Here is a 25,433-nt window from a genome sequence, read left to right as displayed (position 1 = left end):
ACTTTGGTAACGCTGCATTATTTCGATATTGGAATGACTTACCGATCCCCATACCTTTATACCATATGTCCATATAGGCCTTAAGATGGATTTGAATATAAGAACCTTATTTTTCCAGGCTTAGAGCTGATTGTCTGCCTATTAGCCAGTGTATGTCTCTAAGTTTTATATTTGCCTGTTCTCATTTAGCCTTAATATGATCACGCCAAGTAAGTCGTCTATCGAGATGCATACCCAAATATTTAATGGTATTGTTATGAGGCAGAATACAGCCGTCAAGCGTCACTGGTGGGCAGTCCCCTCTTTTTAGGGTAAAGGTAATAATAATAATGATAAGAAAATGTTTTTGTCATAATAATACAATAGCGCCATCTATCCAGATAAATGCAGAATGAGTAGCATTTCTAATCTGTGGACATGAGTGACATTAATTGTCAAAAAGTTTTCATGCGTCAATATTCTATTTTCATATTTACCTATTGTTTCTATTTTATGCAAGAAATTCGTTCTCAAGTTTTTACTAACTTTAATCATAAATTTCTATAACAGTTTATTTCTACATAACTGCCGTTCACTAACGTTACTATAATTACAATAGAATGAACTACAGTAATGCCATGAATGTACTAATCATTTGAATCACGATGAAAGTGCATTTAAAATAACTGCAAGTAGACGAAGTGTGAAAAATATCATCTGTTTGGTATATTAGTTAATTAAATTCTTGATATGGCGGATAGCGGTTCGTTTGTAGCTAAACCAGCACGAGGCTGGTTGCACCCGGATGCTGTCCTTGCTAGTGACGGGATCACGTACGCAGTCAGGGTATGAACTCTATTTATACATTCAATATATTCATTGCTGCATACATGGGTACACATTGCTCGACAGGATGTACTAGTGACGTCTATTCAAATCTAAACCATATTGTTCAAACATAGACACCAGTTATTATTGTTATGCATGTAGATAAATTACTAACTTACCATAATTGATGTTGCAGTATTTGTTATTGTAAGATGCAACATACAATTTTATTAAAATCATTGTACAAAACAATATGTTATGTTTTTTTTTTGTTTTTAAATAATAATTTGGCTTTGAAGTAAACAGTTCAAGAACAGTAACTTTTTTATTGTGACATGTGTGCATGTGAGAGACTCAAACATTGACTGTAAGGCATCATATATTTTAAATGTTTGTTAAGCATTCATTCATAGACTCAAAGAACTTATGGCAAGTGTAGAATCTCAAAAGCAATACTAATTTCCATAAAGAAATAGTGTAGATTACAAATTAATATATGTCTAGTTTCTAATTTAAATATTTTAATGTATATAAATATCATACTCTTAAAATGTGTATTTAATTTTATTTACCTGTGTATGTGTATATACTAGCTGTCCTGGCAATCATTATTTTGCAATAAAAATTAATATCACTATTGAAAAATAGGGGTTGATGGTAGAAGGGTGAAAATTTAGGGTTGTATGTATTATTTAATGCCACATTATAAACAAAACAAATGTTAACCTTATCACTTAGGGATATGAAAAATAGATAGTAGCTGATTCTTAGACCTAATGAATATGCATATAAAATTTCATAAAAATGAAGATGTTTCGGAGGAGTATGGTATCCACCATTTTGACACAAGAATTATATATAGGATATAATGAGTTATAAGTTTTAAGGGTATTACAAGCACAAGTGACTTTAAATCTTGTCTCAATCTCTTGTTATTATTTCCTCAGTACATTGGTTGCATGGAGGTGTTAACATCAATGAAAAAACTTGATTTTGAAACAAGATCTCAAGTGGCCAAGTGAGTATATTGTGATTTATTTCCCTAAAGGCTTGTTTTGGCATACTGGAAAACTATTCGGTCAATTAGGTCTATAAATTTGTCATAAATATCACTAAGGAGTCATGTACATTTAATACAATAACTCTTATAGGAAATGTATTAAATGACTATTAAAAATCAAATGATAAATGCTATAACAGCTAATTTGTTTGTATGTTAGTTTGTGTATAGGTTCTGTGAAAGTTTAGTACAAATTTGAATACATGTTTTTCAGAATGCACTTTTTTACTTAATTAATTAACATGTATATACATATAGTCAGTGACTATTTAACATAGATCACAACAAATTACCTATAAGAGAGTTACAATAAAGATTTTCATGTGATAGTTATCCAACTTTTTGTTTGAACCATGTTGGTGTACATCTAGATACACAATTTCTTCATACAGAAAACACTCATAAACAGAATTTACTCAGTAAATTATCTAATGACTAAATCAAGTTCATTCAGCAGTTTAAAGTTGCTTCCTTAGTCAGAATTTTACTTATTTATTATGAATCAGACGATTAAAATAAGTAAAATTCTGATGATGAATGATTTATTAATTCATTATAATAAATCATTTTGTTATTGGTTTGCCTTTATTTGAAGTACAGTTAAGCCTGCGTAAGGGAGAATTGGGTATGTGAGAAACTTATGAAAGAGAGTATTTTTCAGATATGGATTTACTACTTAAATCTCAAGTGAAAATCATAAATTTGAATTAGTGCTGTCACTAATACAAATTTATGGTTTTCAAATAGATGATATAGAAACTGACTAGTGAAAAAAGACTGTTCTTTTTTTCACTAGTCAGTATAGGTATAGTCTAGTAGCAATATTAGTTGTAGAGGAACTAATATTGCTACTAGACTATACCCCTGTAAGAAACAATTAAATATTTTATGGAAATGGAATACTTTGTATGGCTGTATAGACTGAACAAGTTTAAATAGATGTAATTTTAGGTGGAACTACTATAGCAATTATAATTATTTTGCTCAATAAAGTTAACATATTGAATTTCCAGAGAGTGCATCGCTCGCGTATGTGCTGCTGCAGGTCTTCGTTCAGCAGATAAGAAAAGACGAGTCAGCCAAGCAGCTGCTCGGGCCTTAGCAGCTAAACCTCGAATGTCGCATACAGGAGAGAATGTAGCTCTCACTGTATCTTCCAGAGCTATAACCCTTGCTGCTCTGGAAGGTGGGGAAACCGTCGCCAGACATGAAATGCCCCGAGTATCTTTTGCTTCTGGAGGTGATTCAGATTCCCTTGATTTTGTGGCATATGTAGCAAAATCAGCGCCACCTACAGAATGGAGAGCCTGCTATGTGTTGGAATGTGGAGGAAGATTGGCTCAAGATGTTATTGCAACTATTGGACAAGCTTTTGAATTACGTTTCAAGGAGTTCTTAACTAAACCTTCATTGTAAGTACATTTATTTATTCCAAAATATTTTACTATACACTAATGTGCTAAACTAATATGACAATTATAAACGCAGTAAGTATTATACTTTCAATATGAACAAGGGAAGGTAGTAATGAGAATCAGTAGACCCTCACATGGTCCCTTCTAGAAACTTGTGGTTAATTGCTGTCGAATTCATCCTGATGGCCGAACTCCATCCTCATCCTATCATTCTCCTCTGGTACCACGCCAGCGTATTCCCTTACCATAGGTAGGTGTACCATTCCATTATCAACCATCAAAAAATAATATACATAAAACAGTCCTGTAGATATCTGTTTTTTTTTTTAATAATAATAACCCAGGTCAATGTCAAGCTTCTTACTTAGTTAATGTATATTATTATCACTTATTTATTTATTATTATTATTTCCTTAATATTAGATCATCACTTTTAGGAAAATGTTGTATCATTCACATATGGCCAGTCATGAAAAATGATAGTGATACTAATCATACTATATTATTATGACTACAACAGGAAAATTTAAAATTCATCCATTCATTTCATCTTTTTAGTTTTTATTTTCTACAAAGTAATATTTTAGTCGATTATGCAGATACATACATAAAGAACAATATTGATTATGTACACTGCCCATGTACCCATAGCATCTCAAATGGGTTAATATTCATCAGGACTGAAGGTGGCCTATTCGTCTTTATAAGAATAAAATATGAGATAAAATAAGTATGTGATAAAATAAGAATATATAGCGTGCGAGAAATCGGATTACGTAGAGAATTCTGGTGTCATCCCTCATATCCCGTAATATCACTGCTTTATCTCGACTCATACATAGCTTACAAAGCGTCTCAAAATCTTGAGACTGAGGTGCACACGCAGACGACTTCTTAGAAAGTATAATACATTTTCTTTAAGTTCGGTTGTGTAATTGTTGTTGATAAATTTTTCTTCAGACTGAACGTGAACGGATCGCGGTCATCGGGCAACGAGGCGATAGCCACGGCGGCTGCGCTGGAAGACCGCGAGTATTACAACGACTTGCCCGACAAGATGCCCCCGGAACCCGAACCCGCGCCCGCGCCGCCGCCACACAGACACCCGCCGCCGCCACCGCTCGCCTCCCTTGCACCTATCTCTTCGTATGTACACTACTAACGATGCCATATTGCTGAGTCCTTGAAAACTTAAAAAAATGTAATGAGGTGTTCTATAGGCAGTTCGATATTACTAAGATTGTGTGCCTTGATTTTAAAATAACATATATTTCAAATATTTTTCAACCATCTGCTGCATTCGTCAATTATTAAAAGTTTTGATGATATTTAATGAGCTTTAATCCATTGATAGTTGCACATTTATTTTGTTTAGAAGTTTAATTATTTTTTCCTAAAATAAAATCTTAAGTCATTTAAATTATATAAAGTATATATTCATAGTCGGTCAAAAATAAAGATAGACAGTAAACAAACAATAATGGGTATATTTTAAACAAATTGTCTGCTATGTGTGCGTCCTAATTAACATTAATGTATGTTTATTCTTTATCAATTTTTTTCTTGATATTAATTTAGTAGTTAAGTTACTTAGCTTTAGCATATTTACCATCTTAGTCTTCAATACAGTTGCGAGGAAAGTGTCCGTCACTACGTGAACCAAACACCCCCACCTCGGACCCCGCCCACCGCACTGCTGCCCAACCATCATACGGATATATTTGACATGCGTAAGTTACAACATATAATTATAATTACAAATAATTATAAACTCTATTAAGTACTGCAATGTATCGTAATTACAATGGTCATAAAATATGAAACATCTAATCAACTTACATAAAATGCCAACCGAATATACATTGTTAGATTTAATTTTAACATACAGTTAATAAAGTGATATATAATAACTGCGCCGGCATATAAAATAAACACAGTGAAGTCAGTTAGCCCATCATGGTGATTGATAATTTATATTATAATTTTGACAGTATACTTATTGTATACTTTCAAAATAGGTGTCAGAAAGAGAATTTAAATCGCGTATATAGCGTAAGTGGCATTAAACAATATATTCGTGTTTTCTCTTCGGGCACAGAACCGTTCACAGCGTCGCCAGTACCGCTTACTTCGAGTGTATCTTCCTCATCATCAGCGGCAACAGAACCGCTAACAGTTGAGGCTCAAGCAGCACTGCTAGAGCGCGAGCCCTGGTACCACGGATTAATATCTAGGAACACCGCCGAGAAGGTAATCCGCACTAAATAGTAATAATATAATATATCTCAGTACAATTCACACAGGGCCATCTAGTCCCAAGGTAACCTGAAATTGTATTATTAGTACTAGACAGCTGATATACATATATAATATATTTGTAAATCCATGCATTTTATACATAGACAACAACAGGACCAATACCAACAATCATACTCATGAATGCAAATGTTTGTACTAAACTGCTAGAACATCGAAGCTGTCAGAAAAGCCAATACCAAACACTAATAATTGAATATGACGAAGTCATAAATAGTAATAAAATATCGGAAACCGATTACCCATGTTAAGTACAGAAGAGGAGGTAAGTCACGGCCCCACTGATAGATTTATGCTTTTTTATGTCTGTTAAAAAAATAAACCAAAACAGTATCCGCAAGATTATAATTTAATTACTCATTCATTTGTGTCTTGAACCTTTTTTATGTAATTGCATTGGCAATTAAATTGACACTGTCCACCTAATAGTAAGTGGAAATCATCGCCTATGTACAACACCACGTCAACATCAATATTCTGCATCGTAGTGCCTCTCAATCGTTGCTATTCCGGAGAGAAAGGGTCATGTCACAGAAACACTATTTGTTTTTTTTTTTGAGGGGTTTGTGCTGTTGTCAAGTGCTTTAGACTTGTAGCACTGGGATCTGCGTTTCTTTTATGCATGAGTGAGCTACAAGCACATAGGATGTATAGTGCCGTGTCCTCTTCAGCTTAGCAGAATTTGCAGATTTTTGTTGAACACAACAAACATCTGGCAATCAAGTTTGCCAGGTGTTCATTCAATTTACATAGTCATGATGCATATATTCTTTTTACTCAATAGCTAGCTGTATTATCTAAATTTCTAATACGTATAATCATAACCAACAGCTGGTGGTAGAGGACGGCGAGTTCCTGGTGCGCGAGAGTGCGGGCTCGCCCGGACAATTCGTGCTCACCGGCTCCCGCCGCGGGGCGCACAAACATCTCTTACTCGTCGACCCCAACGGCGTTGTACGTACCTATTTCTCTATCCCAATCTCTCTTTCGCTTTCTCATTCACCAACCATCCTCAACTCTTAGCTCTAAGGCAAAGCTTACAAAGTTACAACGCATATATATTTCACCTTTGAGCATAAGTTCAAACTTTGAACAATTATTTATACTGTTTTTTTTTTTTCACAAAAAATTGTAAAGATAAATTTGTGCAGAGCATGCTCACTTCCACAAATTACTATTTTAGTTTTTTAAATATTCTAAAAGAAAGCCTTTATAGGTTCATAGAACAAATATGGGACCAAATGCAGAGGCCACTCCAATGTTAGAGGACTTATGGAAAGATTGATGACCAACTTGTGCCGCCTGACTAATGCATAACGCAAACATAGGTCTTGTACATATATTGTTTATATATGGTGTATACAAGATTCCCTTATGTACCTGTGTGTTTGCAATGAGTTGGTTAGCAAAATTAGTTTAGACTATAAAATTATTTGCTATTTTTTGTGATACTAATTTCATGTTTTTTAAATGTTTCAAATTAGTATTCCTATTTTTTTGTTTGTTTGTTTAAATCTTTAAAACTGTGATATGCTACAGAGTTATCATGCTTTTTGACCAATAACTCTCATATATCAAGTTTGATTGCTCTACGTAACTGATGTCAATATATAGTTATTTATTCTAATACTTTTAAGGTTCGAACGAAAGATAGGGTATTTGATAGTGTACCGCACCTGATCAAATACCACTGCACCAACGAGTTGCCGATCGTATCTGCTGACTCAGCGCTGCTGCTCCGTAAACCGGTGCTGCGTTCGGGAGCATCCTGAGACGAGTTGAAAGGGAGGAAGTCGAGACGTATGCGGAAATGAACGCAGCATCACCGACAACTCCCTATATTGTACCTAATAATCTCGAATGATAAATTAAAAGCCTGCGCAGACAATTGACTTTCATCCAAAACATTATAGATCTGCAGTCTAAAAATTTTATTTCTATGCAGTAAAATAGCATAACAGACAAATAAAAAAAATTGCCTTTCGTGTGTGCAGGCCGTAATAAATATCAGGGAAAAAGGAATTGAAGAATATTCTTTTCTGTTCTTTATATTTATGCGATATTTTCATGCGTATAAATTAGAATACATTTCTTTAATAAAATATTATAATAATAGAATAACTATTAAATTGTTGCCTGAGTTGCGAGAATCTCAAATTAAAACTCGTCTGTGTCCTGTGCTATTTGATAAATGTATTGTTTCATACAAAATTAATGCATACTTCTTATTGATATAAAATTTAATACATTGATAAAATTATCACAAATTATTGTATTCAACGTTTTTACAAGTCGTTTGTATAAAAATAGGTTGCAATTAAGGTATATAGTATATTGGTGTAACAAAAATTTATATTGGTATGTATTGCTCATTTTGTTTATAATATTTTCAATGTGTTTTGGAAAGGTACAAAGTTGCGCATTTGCACACACAATTTTGCTACAAAATGTCCTAAATGTTCTGTCCACCGACTGAATTATTAATTTTACTTTCTTTTGAATTGTTACTTTTACATTTTAGACGACTCTGTTATATGTATTTAAAATGTGGGTGTAGATATAAATAACATCACTGTATTTATTAAAGACAATGAGTATAAATAGGTTTCGAGATACAATATATAAAATTTTATCTATAGTTATAATAGTTATCTAAAAAATTGAAAAAATATGTTAAAGAAATTACTTTGTTCTCATTGTATATTTTTGTAAAAATATACAATGAGAACTAAGTAATTTCTTAACAAAGATAAAACTAACAGATTTTATTTTATGAATTTTAAGTATGTACTTCTAAAATATTATTTAACTAACCCTTGTGGAAGGGAGAGCAGACTGGTACAAAAAATATCGGAAAAATCCACTAAGTGCTGACGTCCAGCGCTGTAACGAATAACACATGTTTACAGTAACGTGTCAACACTCAACTCTGTATCTCGATTTTGAAATCAGTAAATTGCACATTAGATTTAGACCACGGGAAACAGAATTCCAAAATAGTGACTGACTTGTCATTAACTTACCAAACTAATTTTCAATTATATTATACTCATGTAAAGTATAATATAAATATAAGAGGAATTTGCAAGAGTATGTCTGTGTCTATAAACGTAAAATATAGATCAGTATTGCTGATCTATATAGATCGAAGTACGGGCCAGGAAATGTTGCCTGTACCATAGAAATGCAAATGCTGAGTTGAATGGATGGCGTTATAAATGTTGACAAGAATGCAAATTAAGAATGAGTATCCGAGAAATGTTTGATACAAATGTTGACAAGAATGGAGAATGAGTATCTGAGGATTGACTTAGCACACGGACCTGTCAGTTAGTTAATTGCTTATATTAGTATGGACAAATGATGCGCAGGGATGAATAGAATGTACTAACAAAAATAATAAGTATGTGCAATAATAGATAGATGTGTAAAGAGAATGTCCTAACACAGAAATACATTTAAGAAACCACAAAAGTCTTTACTGGACAAGAGCGGAAAGTTAATGTGTATAATATAAACATCTTACTCTATGGTTTCCTTACTTATTGTTCAGTCCTTAACTTTTAAGTATTTAAAAATCTCTACTAATTATTGATAAAATTCATATATAATTTGAAATACATAAAATTACACTGTTAAAATGGAATACATTCCAGCCAGTCGATGCAATTTATAACACGAATATCGCATTCTTTATAAGTAATTTTCCAATAATTATTTCCACCTACTAATCAACGTCCAGTAATACTCGTATGTTAATCAGTTAGTGTAACGTATATTGCACTGCACAAGGTCTAGTGTTTATGATGCACGTATCGATAATACCTTGAATAAGGCATTTGCATTTAGCACATTCCATTGAATGTATATTTCTAATGACTAACTTCATGTGATGAGAATCTTTTAAAATCATAGGAATCTTAATAAATAGTAATTCCACTAATTACAATGGATTAGAACTAAACTTAAAAACAGAAATATTACCTATGTACATGTAATGCAAATATCAGTGATGTCATCTATTTGTTTTAATAATATGATCCCGATTGGATTGAGTTAAGTTAGCTTGCTGTATTTAAATTAGTAATTATTATTTAAAAAATAAACCTTACCAAAGCGATTAAGAATTACAATCGTAAAATCACAAAAACAATTGCACTGACAGTCTTCATTAATATTTATTATGACATGTTTGTGCTTCATTATTTATTATAAATTAAGAATTAACGAGTTTGCCATTGATATAGTCCAATCAAATGCCAAACTACATAGTACTTTTTCAGAGTAATCCTATTTTTCTATTATTATGAAATATATATTTTGATATCTATATCTACAACTTCATTCTGTTATTATTTCAAATACTCTCTGTATTCTAACGTAAAATACGTTGTATGTATATATATAAGTATTATTATAATCATGAACTTATACAATGAAATAAAATATAGGTGCTATAAAGGCTTACTTAAATATTTTAGGTGAATTTAGTGTAGGTAACTTAAAAATGTATATAAACTCATCACAGTAATGCAATAACAATTACCGTATTTTATTTTTAAGACTGTTTTAGGCATGAAATATAATTGTGATTAATTTACAAAAATGTGTCATTTTAGATGCTTTAAAAACTTCTGTTGTAACCAACCCTTATAAATTGTATTCTGTATATATAAATTTATTTAGTATCTAAGTGTGTTGATGTATATATTCTTTGCGAAGACACTATTGGTTCACAGAACAAAACGTCTATTCTGTGTTCGATAATGAATATTTGCAGTGTTCCATATATTGTGGACGATTCTGGAATGTTTGATTAATTCAATTTCTAAATAAGTCGCTATATCCCAAGTGTCTTATAATATTGTAGTGCACCTGCTAGCTAACATTTTACCCTTTATTGACAGTAATATTGTGTTGGAAAATTTTGTTAATTTTAGAAGCTAGAATTTGTATTTCCCTTATCGTTATTTTGCATACCATGTGTAAATAACCTTTTGGCCGGTAATAACGTTTTGATCTGTGATTTGGGTGCTTTGTACCCGTTTTAAGACGCAGACTTAAGTCTATAATATGACTAGCTTATGGCTCCACTGAAAATCAGCGCTGCACCAGCTGAGAGGAAGCCCTTTCAGCTTATAGCGCAATATTAGTTGTTATTTTATATTTTCCACACTACTATGCTGTACTATGCTATCCTGAATAAATGATTATTATTAACGTAAGCACTATATTAATTTCTAACGCTTCAGATTCGTCACGGCACAACATGACTGTAGTCTTTCTGTCTTCATTCATAACATGTTTTTACATGTAATAAAATTAAAAACTATCGCCTAAAAAATTTATTTATTAATTTCACGCAACCTATAATCACAGAGTAATTCGTCCAAGGCTTTGAAAAAATATCCATTATGCAACTTTAGTAACTGTTTAGTAGCTGGTGACCGTTTTTGGTATGCAGTAACCAACATAAAGGTAAATTTCAGAGTCGGCCACATTATCTCTATAATTACCTGTAGTTATGGTAGAGTTCTATTTCACTAAAAACCATTCTAAAACAAACAATTCGTTTGCTCTGTTGAATTCCCATCCATATATGAAAGACGCTCAGTAAACACTAATTATAATGTAGCCGATTTAAAAAAAATTATCTTTTTACTTTCATTCCATTTGTAGGATTATAAGAAAAAATATTGCACTAATGTAAAATATCTTTATTATAATAAGTTTTTGCGAAATACTTTGTATTAAAAAAATCAACATAATGGTTTATTGCCAAACATTACTTTTATTGACTTAATAGTCGATCGGAAATCGTTACTCTCAGCTTATTAATCCAAGATAGGTTTCTTTCTTGGTTGGGAATTTGAGATATAGATGAAAATTAGCATCACAATATCCTATAGCAACTATATGTTATCTGATAGATCTTTATCGTCAAAAAACTACTGACTGTCGTTGATTGCTCTATTATATTTCTTACTGTATTAGTAAATCTCCAGTAGTAATAAATTAGAAAAATCTGCACAAAAATGTTAATTATCTATAATGAATATACATTCTATATACAAATTACAATATGTTACTATATCTAAGTATTATAATGTATTAAACATTGATGTGATTTACAAATAAAATGTTTAAATGCACATGAGTATTTGAATAAGTAAATTCCTTTACTTTTCTTGTTACGTATAACTGATATTATCATTACCCTCGGTGGTTTAGTGGTTTAGCACACCGCTTTATTTCAGATCTGTGCATGTTCGATTACACGCACAGTACAAACAAGGGTGGGCAACGAGCACGTGACACCCCTGGTGTTTCAGGAGTCCATAGGCTAGGCCATATGTTTGTTTTCCGTAGTTACGTATTACGTAGTATAAAAAAAATAATACAAATATATTCCTATTGATGTGGGTGTTTTCTATGTATAATATTTTTTACTATAACAGGTATATAAATAAAATAAACCATGTGCGTACTTAATTTCTTTATTAAAAATGTAATGTTACAGTATATATATCAGTAAGGTCATACATGGCAGTGATGTTATTATTACTTAAAATTACATTCACTATACAAAACCTGAACAACATTTCCATCGTCAACCATCGCTGACTCGACTCTTGACACAATAGAAAGCAATACAATTAACATTGAAATCTCACTAACACATGAATAAAACTTCAAGAGAAATAACAAACAATTTTGTCAAGAGTGAATCTACTTACCAACTGCCAACCGTGAGCTTACTCGCCACAACTTTCTACATTACGCCAATCCAAGAAACATTCTATGACTAATGTACTTACATTCCAATTTAGACAATAGAACACAATTTTGATAACAATTATGATTTTAAAGAAATAAAAGTACTTTCGGCAATCAAATTTCTTCAAAATCTATTCTCTATGCTCCATTCATATATACTTGGAACAATTAGTAAACAGTCATGACCATTATTTTATCCGAATAGGGTTTAAAATAACTTTTGAGAATTGATACACCACTGTATTTTTTCTTGTTTATACGCAAAATCTCTTAATAAGGATGTGCCGACATTATTTACTATGTGTACCAAGTAGAAACGAACAGTGCGTAGTTTCAGATCTATTGGATAAAAATCCTTCGTAGGTATAACCACATATTGATGAAAGCGGAATATAACTAATGTCTTAAATAATTTTAAGTGTCAGTTCGAAATACATCCCAAAAAGCCCTTTATTTGGACACAGAAATTAGAGGTGGAAAAATCATTTCATACAATTTCCAATTACGTCTTGCCTACACGAGTATAACATTCTTTGGGACATTACAGCACTGTTCACCAGACTCTGCTAAAACGCAGGGCCTCAATCCGTGCGATATTCTTAAACTAATATTTACTAAAGACTGAACTAAGAACTCCAACTAAAGTCACATTATGATAAAATAAATAAATATGCCTCTATACAAAAATAACACATTTATTCACGGTGAACACCTGAGCACTCGAGATCTAGCTGGACGTCCCCATACTCTGTCTATACTGCCCGTGGCTCAGCTCTATGCGTCTAATCCATTACTACATACACACCAGAGGCCGCCGCAAAATACTTCATTCCCTTACTCGGCTAGTTAACGCCAAAAATTGACTTTTATTTATGTAATAATTAATTATCTCTCACAATTACAAAAGTGATTGAAGAGTATAAAAACTGTAAACTTGTCGTATTAAAATTACATATTATCATCGAAAATATTCTCATCACAATACAAATTTGTATTCGCATTTCGTGTATTAAAAATAGTCGTGACTCGATAACAATTTTCAAACTTGGTCAAAAACTACACACACACTCGATCGGGATCAACTAGCTAGCGGCTAATACTGCATCGGAAACGTGATGAAATCATAAAATCTAGCTTCGAATGTCTACGCTTATATACAACAACGGCGACCGACCGGGCCGATAGAAAAACATCCATAAGTTAACTAAAGCGATGACCACTAATTAAAATATAGATCTCATTCGAAACTATCATACACTCTCACACGAAATAAATACAGGTACATACGACGTCACTGTGACCCTGTCGCCAGCGTCGAAATACGCAGTGAGGGCAGCTCTCGGCGAGCCGCGGCGACGCTCAGTCCGGCGTCGGCGTCGGCACCAGCGCGGGGGGCGGGGGCGCGGCCAGCGGCGGCGGCGCCGGCCGGTGCAGCGTGAACGCGTCGTACACCTGCGCCAGCTCGTCCACGTGGTGCTCCTCCAGGCAGAGAAAGCCCTGCAGCGCGGGGCTGGCGCGGCGCGCGCACGCCAGGCAGTGCACCACGTGCCGGCGCTCGTGCTCGCGCACCAGCAGCGCGTGCCACACCTCGCGCTCGCACACGCCGCAGTAGTGAGACGCCTCGCCCTTGGCGCGGCCGTGGAAGCGGATGGCCAGGTTACGGGCGCGGACCGCCGCCAGTGTGCCGGCTGCCGCGCGTAACGTCTGCATCAGGCACGTGCGCATCGCGCGGTGCAGCCGCGGGTCCGACACGCGGATGTTGCGCGCCAGGTTCCACGTAAGGTGCACCATCGGCACGATCGACTTAAAGTTCTGCACCTTGTTCCACTCGTACCGCTCGAGGGCGAGAGTGTACTGCCTCGCAGTCAGCGGACCGACGTTCCACGCTATGTTGTTGCACCATCCGGTCGCTTGTACCCAGTGGACGCAGCCGGCGTTTACCCACACCAGGTCGCCGGGCCGCTGCGTGAACCGATATACGGGCACGCCGTGAGCCCGTAGCTCCTCGGGGTCGGGCCACCACGATCCGTGTAAGTACGAGAGACCGTGCCGCTCGCACAGTTCACGAACACCACCCCAGTACGCGTCCGGAACGCCGAACCACTCGCAGTCACCGGGACCGATGTTGATGTTGATCGAGCAGAAGTTGTTGTTCTCCTGGTGGCCGGGCGTCCGACTGCCGGGCACCTTCATGTACAGTTGGACCGTGTTCATTCCGAGAATCACATGACCGACGTGCGAGAGCATGTTCGCGGCGGAGGCGACACGCGCGAATGCCGGCAACTTCTGTAGCTCCGTGAGTTGCTGCCGCCACTTCCGCTCGTCGGAGAGGTCGACGTTGGTGCCGAAGCGGAGCATGCGGGCACCCCGGCGACGCTTGGCCGGCCCGGAGCCGGACTCGCGGCCGTCAGAGTCGGACAGCGCGCCGGCCGAGTGCGCGGGCGCGGTGCCGCGCTCGCGTTCCTCGCGGAGAGACTCCTGGAACGAGCCGGCCTGATACTGCGCGTACTTGCGCACAGTTGTGTGCGAGCGATGCGAGGCACAGGCCCACACCCGCCTCCGACCCGTCGGGTCCCAGTTCTCGTCGGCGGACTGCATCAGCTGAGTCCGAACCTCCACCGCGTGGTCGGGCCACGCCTCCACCAGGGTCTTCGTGGAGAAGAGGCCGAGATCGAGCTTGAGAGCCGCGGTGAGGCCGCGGACGACAGCTATCGGATGCTTGAGGCAGAAATCTTGGAGTTGCGGGGAGAAGGCGTCGCGCTTGGACTCTACGTAGACGAAGGGCGCGGGCGGCGCCAGCTGCTCGGCGGAGAGGCGCGGCGGCGGCACGGCGGGCGGCGTGGGCGGCCCGCAGCCGTCACCCAGCACCGACCACGACGTCGGCGGACCCGCATTCTCTCTGCAAGACACCACCACCATGTCATGACATCGTTCTTGTCATATTTACAGCTGTCTTTATAGTTTAGTTTAGTTCTAAACTAGGCAAGATTCTTAGCACGAGCGTCAGATAGTTGTTAATCTTTCTCCCAAATACAACTGACTGCATTTTAATGAAATTTACAATAATATAGCTTATACGTAGGAATAAATTTCATACTGGTAAAACCGCGGGCACATCTATAGAACGACGCCCATGCGATAACACAAAATGTATACAAAGGTACTGGATGAATCAAAATTCAGTATGTTAAATTTCTACACCACCAACACTGTATCTTAAATTTACTACCCAATATTTTTTTAATACTCACTTGCAAGTGTCCAGTATCTGTTTAGAAGTCATGCCAATATGGAACATGACAGGTTTGAGAGGATCGGTCTTAAGCGGCTCCAATTTGACGACGGGCTGTCGACCACCGAGTACTGCATCACCAACACTTGCATTACTGGTGTTCTCAGCTGAAACAAAAAAAATATTAAAATACATTTGTCTTCACAATTATTAATAATAATAAACTTGTGAAATACAGGAAACAGACAATAATAATATGCAAAATGAAACACCAAGGCCGGCCATAAAATAGTATTCATAGATAACGCCATGAATCTTAACTAGAATACGGTAAACTTCAATAGAAACTCACTTGTCGCAACTTAAATATTACATCCTATGTTTACTGATTGATTTAGATTTTGTCGTGAGCATGTTTGTCTATGACTAATACTAAAGCTTATTCAATATTAAGATTTTAAATTAGTAATTGCATTACAATATGTACATTTAATTTTACGTATAGGAGATTTTTCAAGTGACACCCACAGTGGCTGTTAACTGTAGGAAGACATGTTCCCGACAGTCAAATCGGACGCATTAGATTCATCAATGCTATGTCATTTTTATAAAAAATCTATTTTGTATATATACCCTAATATATAATAAAATTAATAAATATCTCTTCTACCAAAAATTCAATAATACAGAATATTATTGTACAACAATAAACCCAATAATAACGCACAGCGCTATCTAGTCTGACCTCAGCAGAACTTGTGCTATGGGCACTGGACAACTTTTTTTAGACATATAACATAGAAAACGCCAAGCCCGATACAAACAATCATGCACAACAATACATATTTACATCATGACGAATCGAACTCGCAACCACCGAAAGAAATGTGTGATAAACCACTAGACCACTGAGGCTGTTGAATTTAACTTTAGTCCCAGTTTAACTAACACATTCGTATTTGACCTAATGTTATACTTTAAGATTTCATTAGCTTATTTGCTTTTCGAAATTCCAGTATATTTTATAGGCATTTCATGTTATTTTTATCGTATCGTATATATTTAAAACTCACAGCTATCTCTAGTAAGGATGTTTTGTGGTTTGTTATCTGAGAATTGTATGGTTATTGGTGTACCTATTACGGTTCTGAATTATATAACAAAACCAATTTCATCAAAGTAACCACTATTTGTTTATAAATTAACATATAAATTAAGCTTTCATAATTTGATAAATTAACAAATCCTTTGCACTAACATAATCCCCGATTCATTGTTATTTTGTTCCACAAACATTTGGCTCACATGAATTCCGCATTATGTCAAACTGACTTAGATTTTCTGTTATTCTATGATACTGATGAAAACTAATGTAAGGTTATATACCTATATTTTATTCATGAAATATTTATCAGAATAACAATGCATGTATTGTACTTAATATTAAAATATTATTATTCTGTCTACTGGTAATACAATACGATGCATTATTTATATTTCAGTGGGTATAAGAACTGTTTTTCATGTCTTTTGTATTTTAGATGTAATGGGTCACAAAATACTTTATATCTATATAGTGTACTGCTTAGTACTCAAATTATTCTGCAGAATTTTACTACAAAAAAAAACAATAAAAACAATTTTTTGAAGAAAGAATTATGACAACACAAGGGATAATGCGACGCTCAGAAAATATTTTAGGAACGGTATCGTACTTTGTGGCGATATAAAAAACGCAGTGCAAAACTAGACAGTGAATAACTTAGAATTATGAAAGAAAGAGTGAATAACTTAGAATTATGATTATGAAAGAAAGTTTCATTTCATTTTATTTATAGGTTTGGTTTTAGTGTTTTTGTTTTTGTTTTTTTGTTTGCTACCAGTCTAATCAAGAGCCTAATCACTGGATACACAATTACTTATTTGTTACGCATAGAAATAGAAAATAATTTATTTAAATAAACATGATTGCACATTAACAACTGAAGCATCTTGAATAGTCATAACTTATTTTTTTATTCTACTGCTCATTGGGAAATATATGTAATATTTATCGTTGTTACACAGCTTTTGTGTTGTTTCAATTTGCGTGTTCCTCTTTAGTTTAAAAGTTTTAAAATTATTTTCTTAGAAGATGCTTACATTATAAAATAAACTTAGCTTACAAATTACGAGCTTATTAAAAATACGAGCAAGTGTTTGCCATTCCACTCGTGTTCGTATTTTTAATATTCATGACCTATTTTCAGTTACAAGTGCAATAAACATAATAGTGTATTATTATATATATATTGGATATCAGTCCTTTTTTAGCCTCGATTATAGTCTACATGAACACATTGTAGACAGTTATGAGGTCACATAAACTAATACGTACAATCGCCGAGGCGTAATCGGTACATATATGAATGCAAAGTTGATATGCCTTATAATTAATAGTACGTACGTGTAATATAACTTTATAGTACATAACAATGTAACTATAAATAGGGAGGGATTGTTTGATTTTGGGGTCTAATAGCCCAACTGCTAACAAGCCATAGTATATAATAGTTCTTGGTATAACCATAATTTAACGTGTATTCGCCATTATGGTGTTAATGCCTCATCCTTACATTCTCCACTAATGCATCAACAGCGTACATCATTAAAGCAGGACGGATCACTACCTCATGATCATAAATATCTTTTGCTTCGTAATATAATATTTTAAAGGTGAAAGTGTGTCTATCTATTACATTTTCAGTAATAAACAGGTAAACGGAAGTTACAATTTTTTTTCTTTCTCTAAAGATAGATTGTATCACAAGGAAAGAGATGGGCTTTGGTTTATCTAAAATGCCTCAGTGGTCAATTTCTCTTACGGTATAAACATTTGTATTCATGAGTTTGTATTATTTGTATTGCCTGGTTGTTTTCTATCCATATTATATATGTATTTACACAAACATATTTAGTATTTCTATTAGTTGTCTAGTAGCCATAACACAAGCTCTGCTTAGTTCTTATATCTATATAAAGCAAACCCGTGGGTAACGGCTAGTATTTAATAGAATACATGTACTCACGACTGTAACCTCGGATACCAGATCTTAGCGAGATAAACGTATCAGATTGCCTTATCAGAAGGATTATACAATGTTTCTCAAAGATGAACCCTTTTATTAAAAAGTAATCTTTATGACATTCAAAGAGGGTTTATATTTAAACGACAAAAGTAAATATTTAGGACTTTTCAAACTGAACCCTATTTTGTCCTGTTTTGTGTCTTCATGAAACGTAGTGTAATAAAAATTTATATAAACACATTATATATTTTCTAATTTTGTAACAACTTCTGTAATTAGGAAATTATTCCCACTCATATTGTGTAAGGAACTACCTGCCGATGATTTTCTCTAGAAACAACAGATCCTTAATCTGCATGCGACTACCTTGATGTAATAATGACTACTTACTGCTAACAGGCTCCTTCTTTATATCGGGCTGCGAGTCCGAGAATCTCTTCAACAAATCTTCGGCCAACGACTCCGCGTTGTCGCTGCCGGTCGCAGTACTACCTTCGCTTTTGGTCACCTGAAACATAAGTATAAATTTAGTATATTTGTTGAAATGTTTACGTTATATGCCTACACAACCTGCCGCCAATTATAAAGGTAATTAAGGGGGTGGATAAAGTGTTTACAAACCGCACGCGCTTTCGCCGCCTGAGCCAGGTGATATTGTGCCAGCAACTGCTTCATTAACGCCTAGAAAAAACAATACGTTTAATAATATTTAAGAAGAAAAAAAAACTATATACAATTAATTAATTAAAACACAAAAATACATATTTATCATTATTAATTTTATTACACACTTTTATTTCATCAATTACAATGGTACATCTACTGCGTGAAATTATCACGTACAAACCATGTTTACATATTCAGAAAATTTTGCAGCATAAATAACCAGATTTTTATACACATGAAACGCAGCTCTCATTGTTTAAACACTGTATAAAATTTCCTAATTTATGGGAAAGACTGAGTGTTTTTCAAACCTTACTAAATAACTTGTATTGTTTATCGTATTGAACCTCAAGATATTATAACCATCATATTTAATAAAATATACTTATAATACAACTTGCAATAGGAAACAGTAAAAATAATATCTATGTAGATCTTGTAATAACAAGATCCATAGATATTACTTTACAAAATTTCTAGAACAAATGGATAAACCAGCTAGTTACGCCAAAGCTTCTCTCTAAGCTTTAACGATGACTTTCAATAGACTATGCAGTTGAACAGGCAACACTTACCTGTTGCTGGGGTATGAGGTTATGAGCATTCCGCTGGAGATGTTGAAGAGTTTGAAGTTGTTGTGCCGTGAGTGGCGGCGGGTCGTCTCGCTTGCCGGGATACGGTGGCGGCGCAGACTTGGGCGCTCGGGATGACATCTCCGCTGATATAGGGAGGTTCCACGCTTCCTCGATAGACGGCAACTGACGGCGTCTGTGAACATAGTCATTTAACAATCTACAATGGACGTGCTGACCACAGACATATCCTCATTAGAGGAGGCATTAGCTTACTATTACCACCCTACCTAGGCTGACTATAGAGTTATTTTGGAGTTTCTATTTAGCATTAATAATAATAATACCAATTTTAGTCGTTATAATCGTTTACATTATTGTAAACCAGGGATTGATTTTAGAATTGATATATTACCGATTTCTTCCTGTACTCTCTTCTTCATCTTTGTTCACGCCAGAGCTCTTAAGGAGTAAGTGATGACTGAGTATCAGAAGCTTCTGTCCGTTTAGAAGGACAGATGCTTCTAATACTTCATTCTCATTTATAACTTGTCCTATTCATGCACGTTAGTTTGGGTGACTTGACTTCTGCATCCAAAACAAGTTTAATCTAATCTCGATAGGCTAGCTAGGTGTGTTCACGACACCTCATTTAAAATTAGACGTTATTTTCTCGATATAAACAAAAAAAAACAAACTATAATATAATTACTACACCGACAATTACTTAATAAACAGCGCGGTTGACTGCCCTACAAGTATCAAGTAAATTCATGTAAATGGCAATTAAAAAATCATTGCATACTCACTTTCCAGTGACAGATGGCATAGGGGCATGCACGAGGTTCGCCCTTAAGAACGCTAGTCGCTGCCGAAGGGCCGAGTGCGACGCGGTCGCAACTGCACCCCCGTTCGTATAACAAGCAAACGCGTCTCGAGGCATCTGGCAACTCTCGTATAAGCTGCCTAGGTTCGTCCACGCGGCAGAATGACCCTTGTCCAATTGTACGGCGCAAATGTACGCTTGCAATGCATCCATGGGTTGATTCTGTTGCTGGTACAGCACCCTGTGGAGTATTTAAGGTTCATTTTTGACTACACGTGCTCGGGATTTGTATACGTAATATATTGATTAAACCGAATGAAAGTAATATATGTTCTACCCTATCAGATTAAAAGGCCTCAAGAAGAATAATATTAAGAAAGGAAAAAATACTAAAAAAGAAATAATAAATATTAAGAAAGGCCTCAAGAAGTAATAAAGAAATAATCAAACTCACTTTCATACTATTAATAACTATTAGTAGTAACTCGACGTAAATTTTTCTTTATACCTAACAGGAAATGCGATCGTTGCCAAATTATTCGGGAAGTAGCCTCTGTGACAATATTGTGGCAATTTTCACCGTTTAAATTTGGAACGGATTGCTTGTAAATATACTAGTAATCTTTCTATGACATACCTACTTATACACGCTTTCTCAGACACGTCATGTCGGTACTTACTAGGTAACTACTTACATACATTTATTATGTCAGATGCGGTCGGTTGCACTTGTCGGTCGGATACACGTGTACCAGGTAAGCCAAACATCTAGTTATTATTATGGTTGTTTTTATGAAATATTCATTCACTATTAACTACCTTAGGAAGCAAATTGGACTTGTAGTTTTACATTATTATTTTTCTCGTTACTCATTTTAAAATGCATGAATATTTATAATTCGAACACGAGAAATTACATTTTTATTATTCCATATATAGATTAATAATGTCTGCCCATATACATACAGCAAAATTACAGCTATCTTTGGTGAATGATATGACGAAAATTATTATTATATTAAAACTTCAGACCAATAAAATACACACCCTATAGAGCACCAAGTGTCCGCGTTCCCCTCCGATTTCTCGACGGAGTTTCTATATACAATGAATGCGTCGTGGACCTTTCCCTGGGCCGCATAACACCTGCCCAGGAGGTATAAGCCAGCGCCGGAGTCGGGCTCCGCGGCGACTGCGCGCTGCAAACACCAAATTGCGGCGCGAGCGCGCGCCCCAGTCTCTCCCAACGAGACGCACCGATGGTACAGCCACCCTGGCACCACGAGCAAATATCTTTCTATTTATATCACCACTTATGTACGTCCAATTATTATTAAATTAAAGTTATCTATAATCATTTTATTGGTATATAATTATAAATTATATTGGTATTCACGTCTGAAGTTTATTAACATGTCATACGACTGTAGTTAGTTAGGTATTTATCTAAAATTATAACTATATACATATATACTATATATATTTAAGCAACTGTAGCCCTATGTTCTTGTATATTTAGTTAAACCCATTGTTTCGTTTACTATTGATATCATCAAGTTATCAACATATGATCGTTTATCAATCATTACCCACTGTCGTACTCTTGTCAGTGTCTTCACTATGCAGTTATTACATGTAACATAGCTAATACGCAAGACTCTACATTCTTACCTAATTGCCTGCAAACATCTGCTTTCAAGGTAGAAGAAAGCTGAGGCTCTTTAAGTTGTCTTTCATATGCGTCCCTGGCCTGTTTCCTAAGTCCCTTGGCTTCGAGCAAGTGAGCAGCATGGAAGGTGAGCTCCAAGCGTGTGAAGGTTGCGTCCTGGTGCGGAGCCAGCCGCGCCCGTCTGAAGTGCACTGCGGCAGCCGCCCAATGCCTTCGTGCTTTGAACATCAATGCCAACCGCAAATGCGCGTCTGCCGCTCGAGAGAACCCCGGCGACACGTATAGTGCCATCTGCAACGCCTTTGTTGCCCTAATAGCAAAAAAAATTTAAAACATCTTCCATCAGACATGTAAGATGCATACTTATTAATTAATAAAATCTATTCGTTAAATCATTTACAAGTGCAACTGTAGTTTTTTGCAGTATCGTCTTGATGAATAGAAAAATTTAAATGAATAGTATGCCTGTCATAAATTTTAAAGTCTACACTCAGTTTTTTTTACAAACTCATAGTCCCGCAGTCGCAGACGTGGACTCAAATTTACAATATAAAATAACAACTACTTTATTACTTTACCGAATATATACATATTTTATATCCATAGAGTATACTACAGACGGCTTTACGTATAAACGATTTAGATAATTAATTCAGCCGTTCAGTATACAAAAGTGCTCATTTGTATCGAAAAAATATATTCTTATATGTACAGTCTGTCTGAGAGAGCAATGTCAAAGTAACAGTCTGCACTTGACTTGGCCGCAAGGTCAGACGATGTGCAAAATTAAATAATACACGGTAACTGCTATGTAAGTAATAAGTACAGCCCACCGTGAATACCTACTGTTGACGTAATAAAATAGAGAGAAAACAACAGAACCCATACAAAGTATGAACTCTGCAATAAAACTTTACATTTCTTTTTACCGTAATATTGAGTTGTATAGAAATATTTTAGCCGGAGAAGTACAATGACGGAGAAAAAACTTTTATTATACCAGGCCTACCCGTCCCAAAATTCTAAACCGGTCCGCTTTTGTGGAACTAATACAGATTGCATTGCGTTACGCATTGTCGATTCAATAGCAGAAACGTCTTTACAACTGCCATAGTACATACAGTAAAGAAAAATAAAATGGCCAGGTAGATAAATTTAGATTTTTAAGAAATTTGGCCAGGCTACGAACGAGTATGAATTGGAATTATAACGAAGAACGCAGCGGTATCGTCAAGGTGCGTAAACCTTACAAAAGACGGAACGAAGGCATCCATAATATCTGTAAGGTTATTTAGGGGCGCATCACCGAAGCGTAACGTCACCGATGCGCCCGCGGGGTCGATGACCGTCTCAGGCTCGTTCGTGCAATCGATCGGACGATGCAACGCAACGTCTAGACAGCGATCGCAGTCCGAATCGGACGCCTATACCGCCTGTATTTAGACGACCTCGGCTGACATTTGCAAGCCGAAACAAAGGAGCGAGACAGGTGGCGACCGACGTTCACCCCGATACCATCAACTAACTAAAATTAAATAATTACACGCACACACAAGTTTGTGGCGAGGCGAAGAAAGCTTTCACCCGTCTCGTCGCCCGCGGCATTGCTCGACATTCATAGCACTTTGAGGAACATTGGTTCATATTAACATTTTATTCCACAGTATTAACTATGATTGCCTGCTGTCACGCAATATTAAAAAGTACATGAGAAACATACACCCTAGTTATTTCCCTGTTCCGATATACATCAATCCAGGATTCCGATAAGACATGACGAAATAAAATAAACTTAATTCATTTTTCATTCAGATTAACATGTATATATACGTATATGCATAGTAGACTCTTTGTACTTTTTAAATAATATTTCATTCATTAGTGTTCAGAAACAATAATTCACAATTTCACGTAATATTCAGGTGTTTAAATAATTATACAAAGTAGCATTGTTTCGATCAATGACAAACCAGATAAAGTACCCATGAGTCTTTATGTGATATTATTCAATGCGGTATGTCGTTTCAACTCATACACCCACACGCGCTGATAACGAATATTCGACGAATGGTGATAACGAAATGCAAATACTGTATTACAATATCGATTATGGTCGTAAAAAAACTGCTACAAATTATTAGATTCACTTTTTTCTAACTTCTTAAAGTATATCAACATAATATAGACAAAAACAATTTACTTCACAGTTCAGTGGAGGGCTGAAAAGAAAACATTAAAAAAGCGGTATTACGTCTACGCTGTATTTTATAGGGTTACAAATAACATATATACTGAAACTATGTCAATATAGTTTTAGCAATATAGTGACAATTAGTGTTACATGTGTTTTATACTGGAAATGTCAACAACAGCTCCCGACCACGATGGCTCTCTGATGGCCACGACGATCATCAAGCTTCTTATAAACTTAGATCACGAGTATTCAGGATTAATTGACATATCTTTATGGTTTAGGAAACTTTGTTTTCATTACGACTCGAATAAAAAATATCTAAAATAATTTGACATATATGTACTTAGCAAAATTGTAGAGCGAAATATTGAAGTGGGTTTGCCGTATAGAAGATGAATCTTACAGATATTATCCCACCAGCTTATCCCACCTTTTTTTATTACTTTTCTAAAAGTATTTAATTTGTGTGTTGAAGTATGTATTTTATTTATTATGAATGTATCGTTAAATGTTATCGAACGTTTTTATTTATATTTGTAGTGGATAATTGGTACGAGTACCTATGTAGAAATCCTTGCGAGCATCCTGAATACACGGGGCCAATTATACCGCTCGCTACCTGCCTGCCCAACGAGGGATATTATCAGCTCAGGTAAGGAAAACAGGGCCATACATATATACACACGAAATTCTCTTTGAAACACGCTATTCATATCCCCAGTGTAAAATTGTAATCGGTTCTACACAGATAAATGTAATATGAATGAACGAACATCTGGCTAGTGTGCAGAATATTACAAGTTACGACAGAACGCTTGTTTATGTACGTTT

At 35.6% G+C, this 25,433-nt stretch overlaps 2 protein-coding genes across 2 annotated transcripts in view; one reads left to right on the top strand and one right to left on the bottom strand.

The window, feature by feature from the left end:
* The first annotated feature begins 572 nt into the window (after positions 1–572).
* LOC131843507 (SHC-transforming protein 1) lies at positions 573–7,702 on the top strand. Its single transcript, XM_059192175.1, has 8 exons — positions 573–825; positions 1,755–1,825; positions 2,881–3,279; positions 4,243–4,428; positions 4,912–5,012; positions 5,381–5,532; positions 6,430–6,552; positions 7,236–7,702. The coding sequence occupies exons 1-8, from the start codon at positions 730–732 to the stop codon at positions 7,368–7,370; spliced, it is 1,263 nt and encodes a 420-aa protein (XP_059048158.1). The 5' UTR covers positions 573–729; the 3' UTR covers positions 7,371–7,702.
* A 5,537-nt stretch (positions 7,703–13,239) lies between these two features.
* LOC131843506 (lysine-specific demethylase 6A) overlaps positions 13,240–25,433 on the bottom strand; it is a 36,115-nt gene continuing 23,921 nt past the window's right edge. Inside the window, exons 5-12 of the mRNA XM_059192174.1 lie at positions 22,411–22,718; positions 21,787–22,012; positions 20,723–20,980; positions 19,917–20,109; positions 19,297–19,356; positions 19,066–19,183; positions 15,627–15,774; positions 13,240–15,274 (exon numbers count right to left, since the gene is read on the bottom strand). Coding sequence (XP_059048157.1) covers positions 13,735–15,274; positions 15,627–15,774; positions 19,066–19,183; positions 19,297–19,356; positions 19,917–20,109; positions 20,723–20,980; positions 21,787–22,012; positions 22,411–22,718 — 2,851 coding nt within the window. The 3' untranslated portion in view covers positions 13,240–13,734. The remainder of the gene's footprint in view (positions 15,275–15,626; positions 15,775–19,065; positions 19,184–19,296; positions 19,357–19,916; positions 20,110–20,722; positions 20,981–21,786; positions 22,013–22,410; positions 22,719–25,433) is intronic.

The sequence above is a fragment of the Achroia grisella genome, unplaced genomic scaffold, assembly GCF_030625045.1.
Source record: "Achroia grisella isolate CSIRO2021 unplaced genomic scaffold, CSIRO_AGI_Agris_v1 utg308, whole genome shotgun sequence".
In the NCBI taxonomy this organism is placed as follows: Eukaryota; Metazoa; Arthropoda; class Insecta; order Lepidoptera; family Pyralidae; genus Achroia; species Achroia grisella.
This window is presented reverse-complemented; position numbering and strand designations above follow the sequence as displayed.

What these genes read in the sequence shown, in the direction of transcription:
- LOC131843507 (XM_059192175.1), top strand. Translation starts at nt 730, where the DNA reads ATGGCGGATAGCGGTTCGTTTGTAGCTAAACCAGCACGAGGCTGGTTG. An exon ending in TCCCTTGCACCTATCTCTTC is followed by an intron (nt 4,429 to 4,911) that starts GTATGTACACTA and finishes TCTTCAATACAG; the next exon opens with TTGCGAGGAAAGTGTCCGTC. An exon ending in TACGGATATATTTGACATGC is followed by an intron (nt 5,013 to 5,380) that starts GTAAGTTACAAC and finishes CTTCGGGCACAG; the next exon opens with AACCGTTCACAGCGTCGCCA.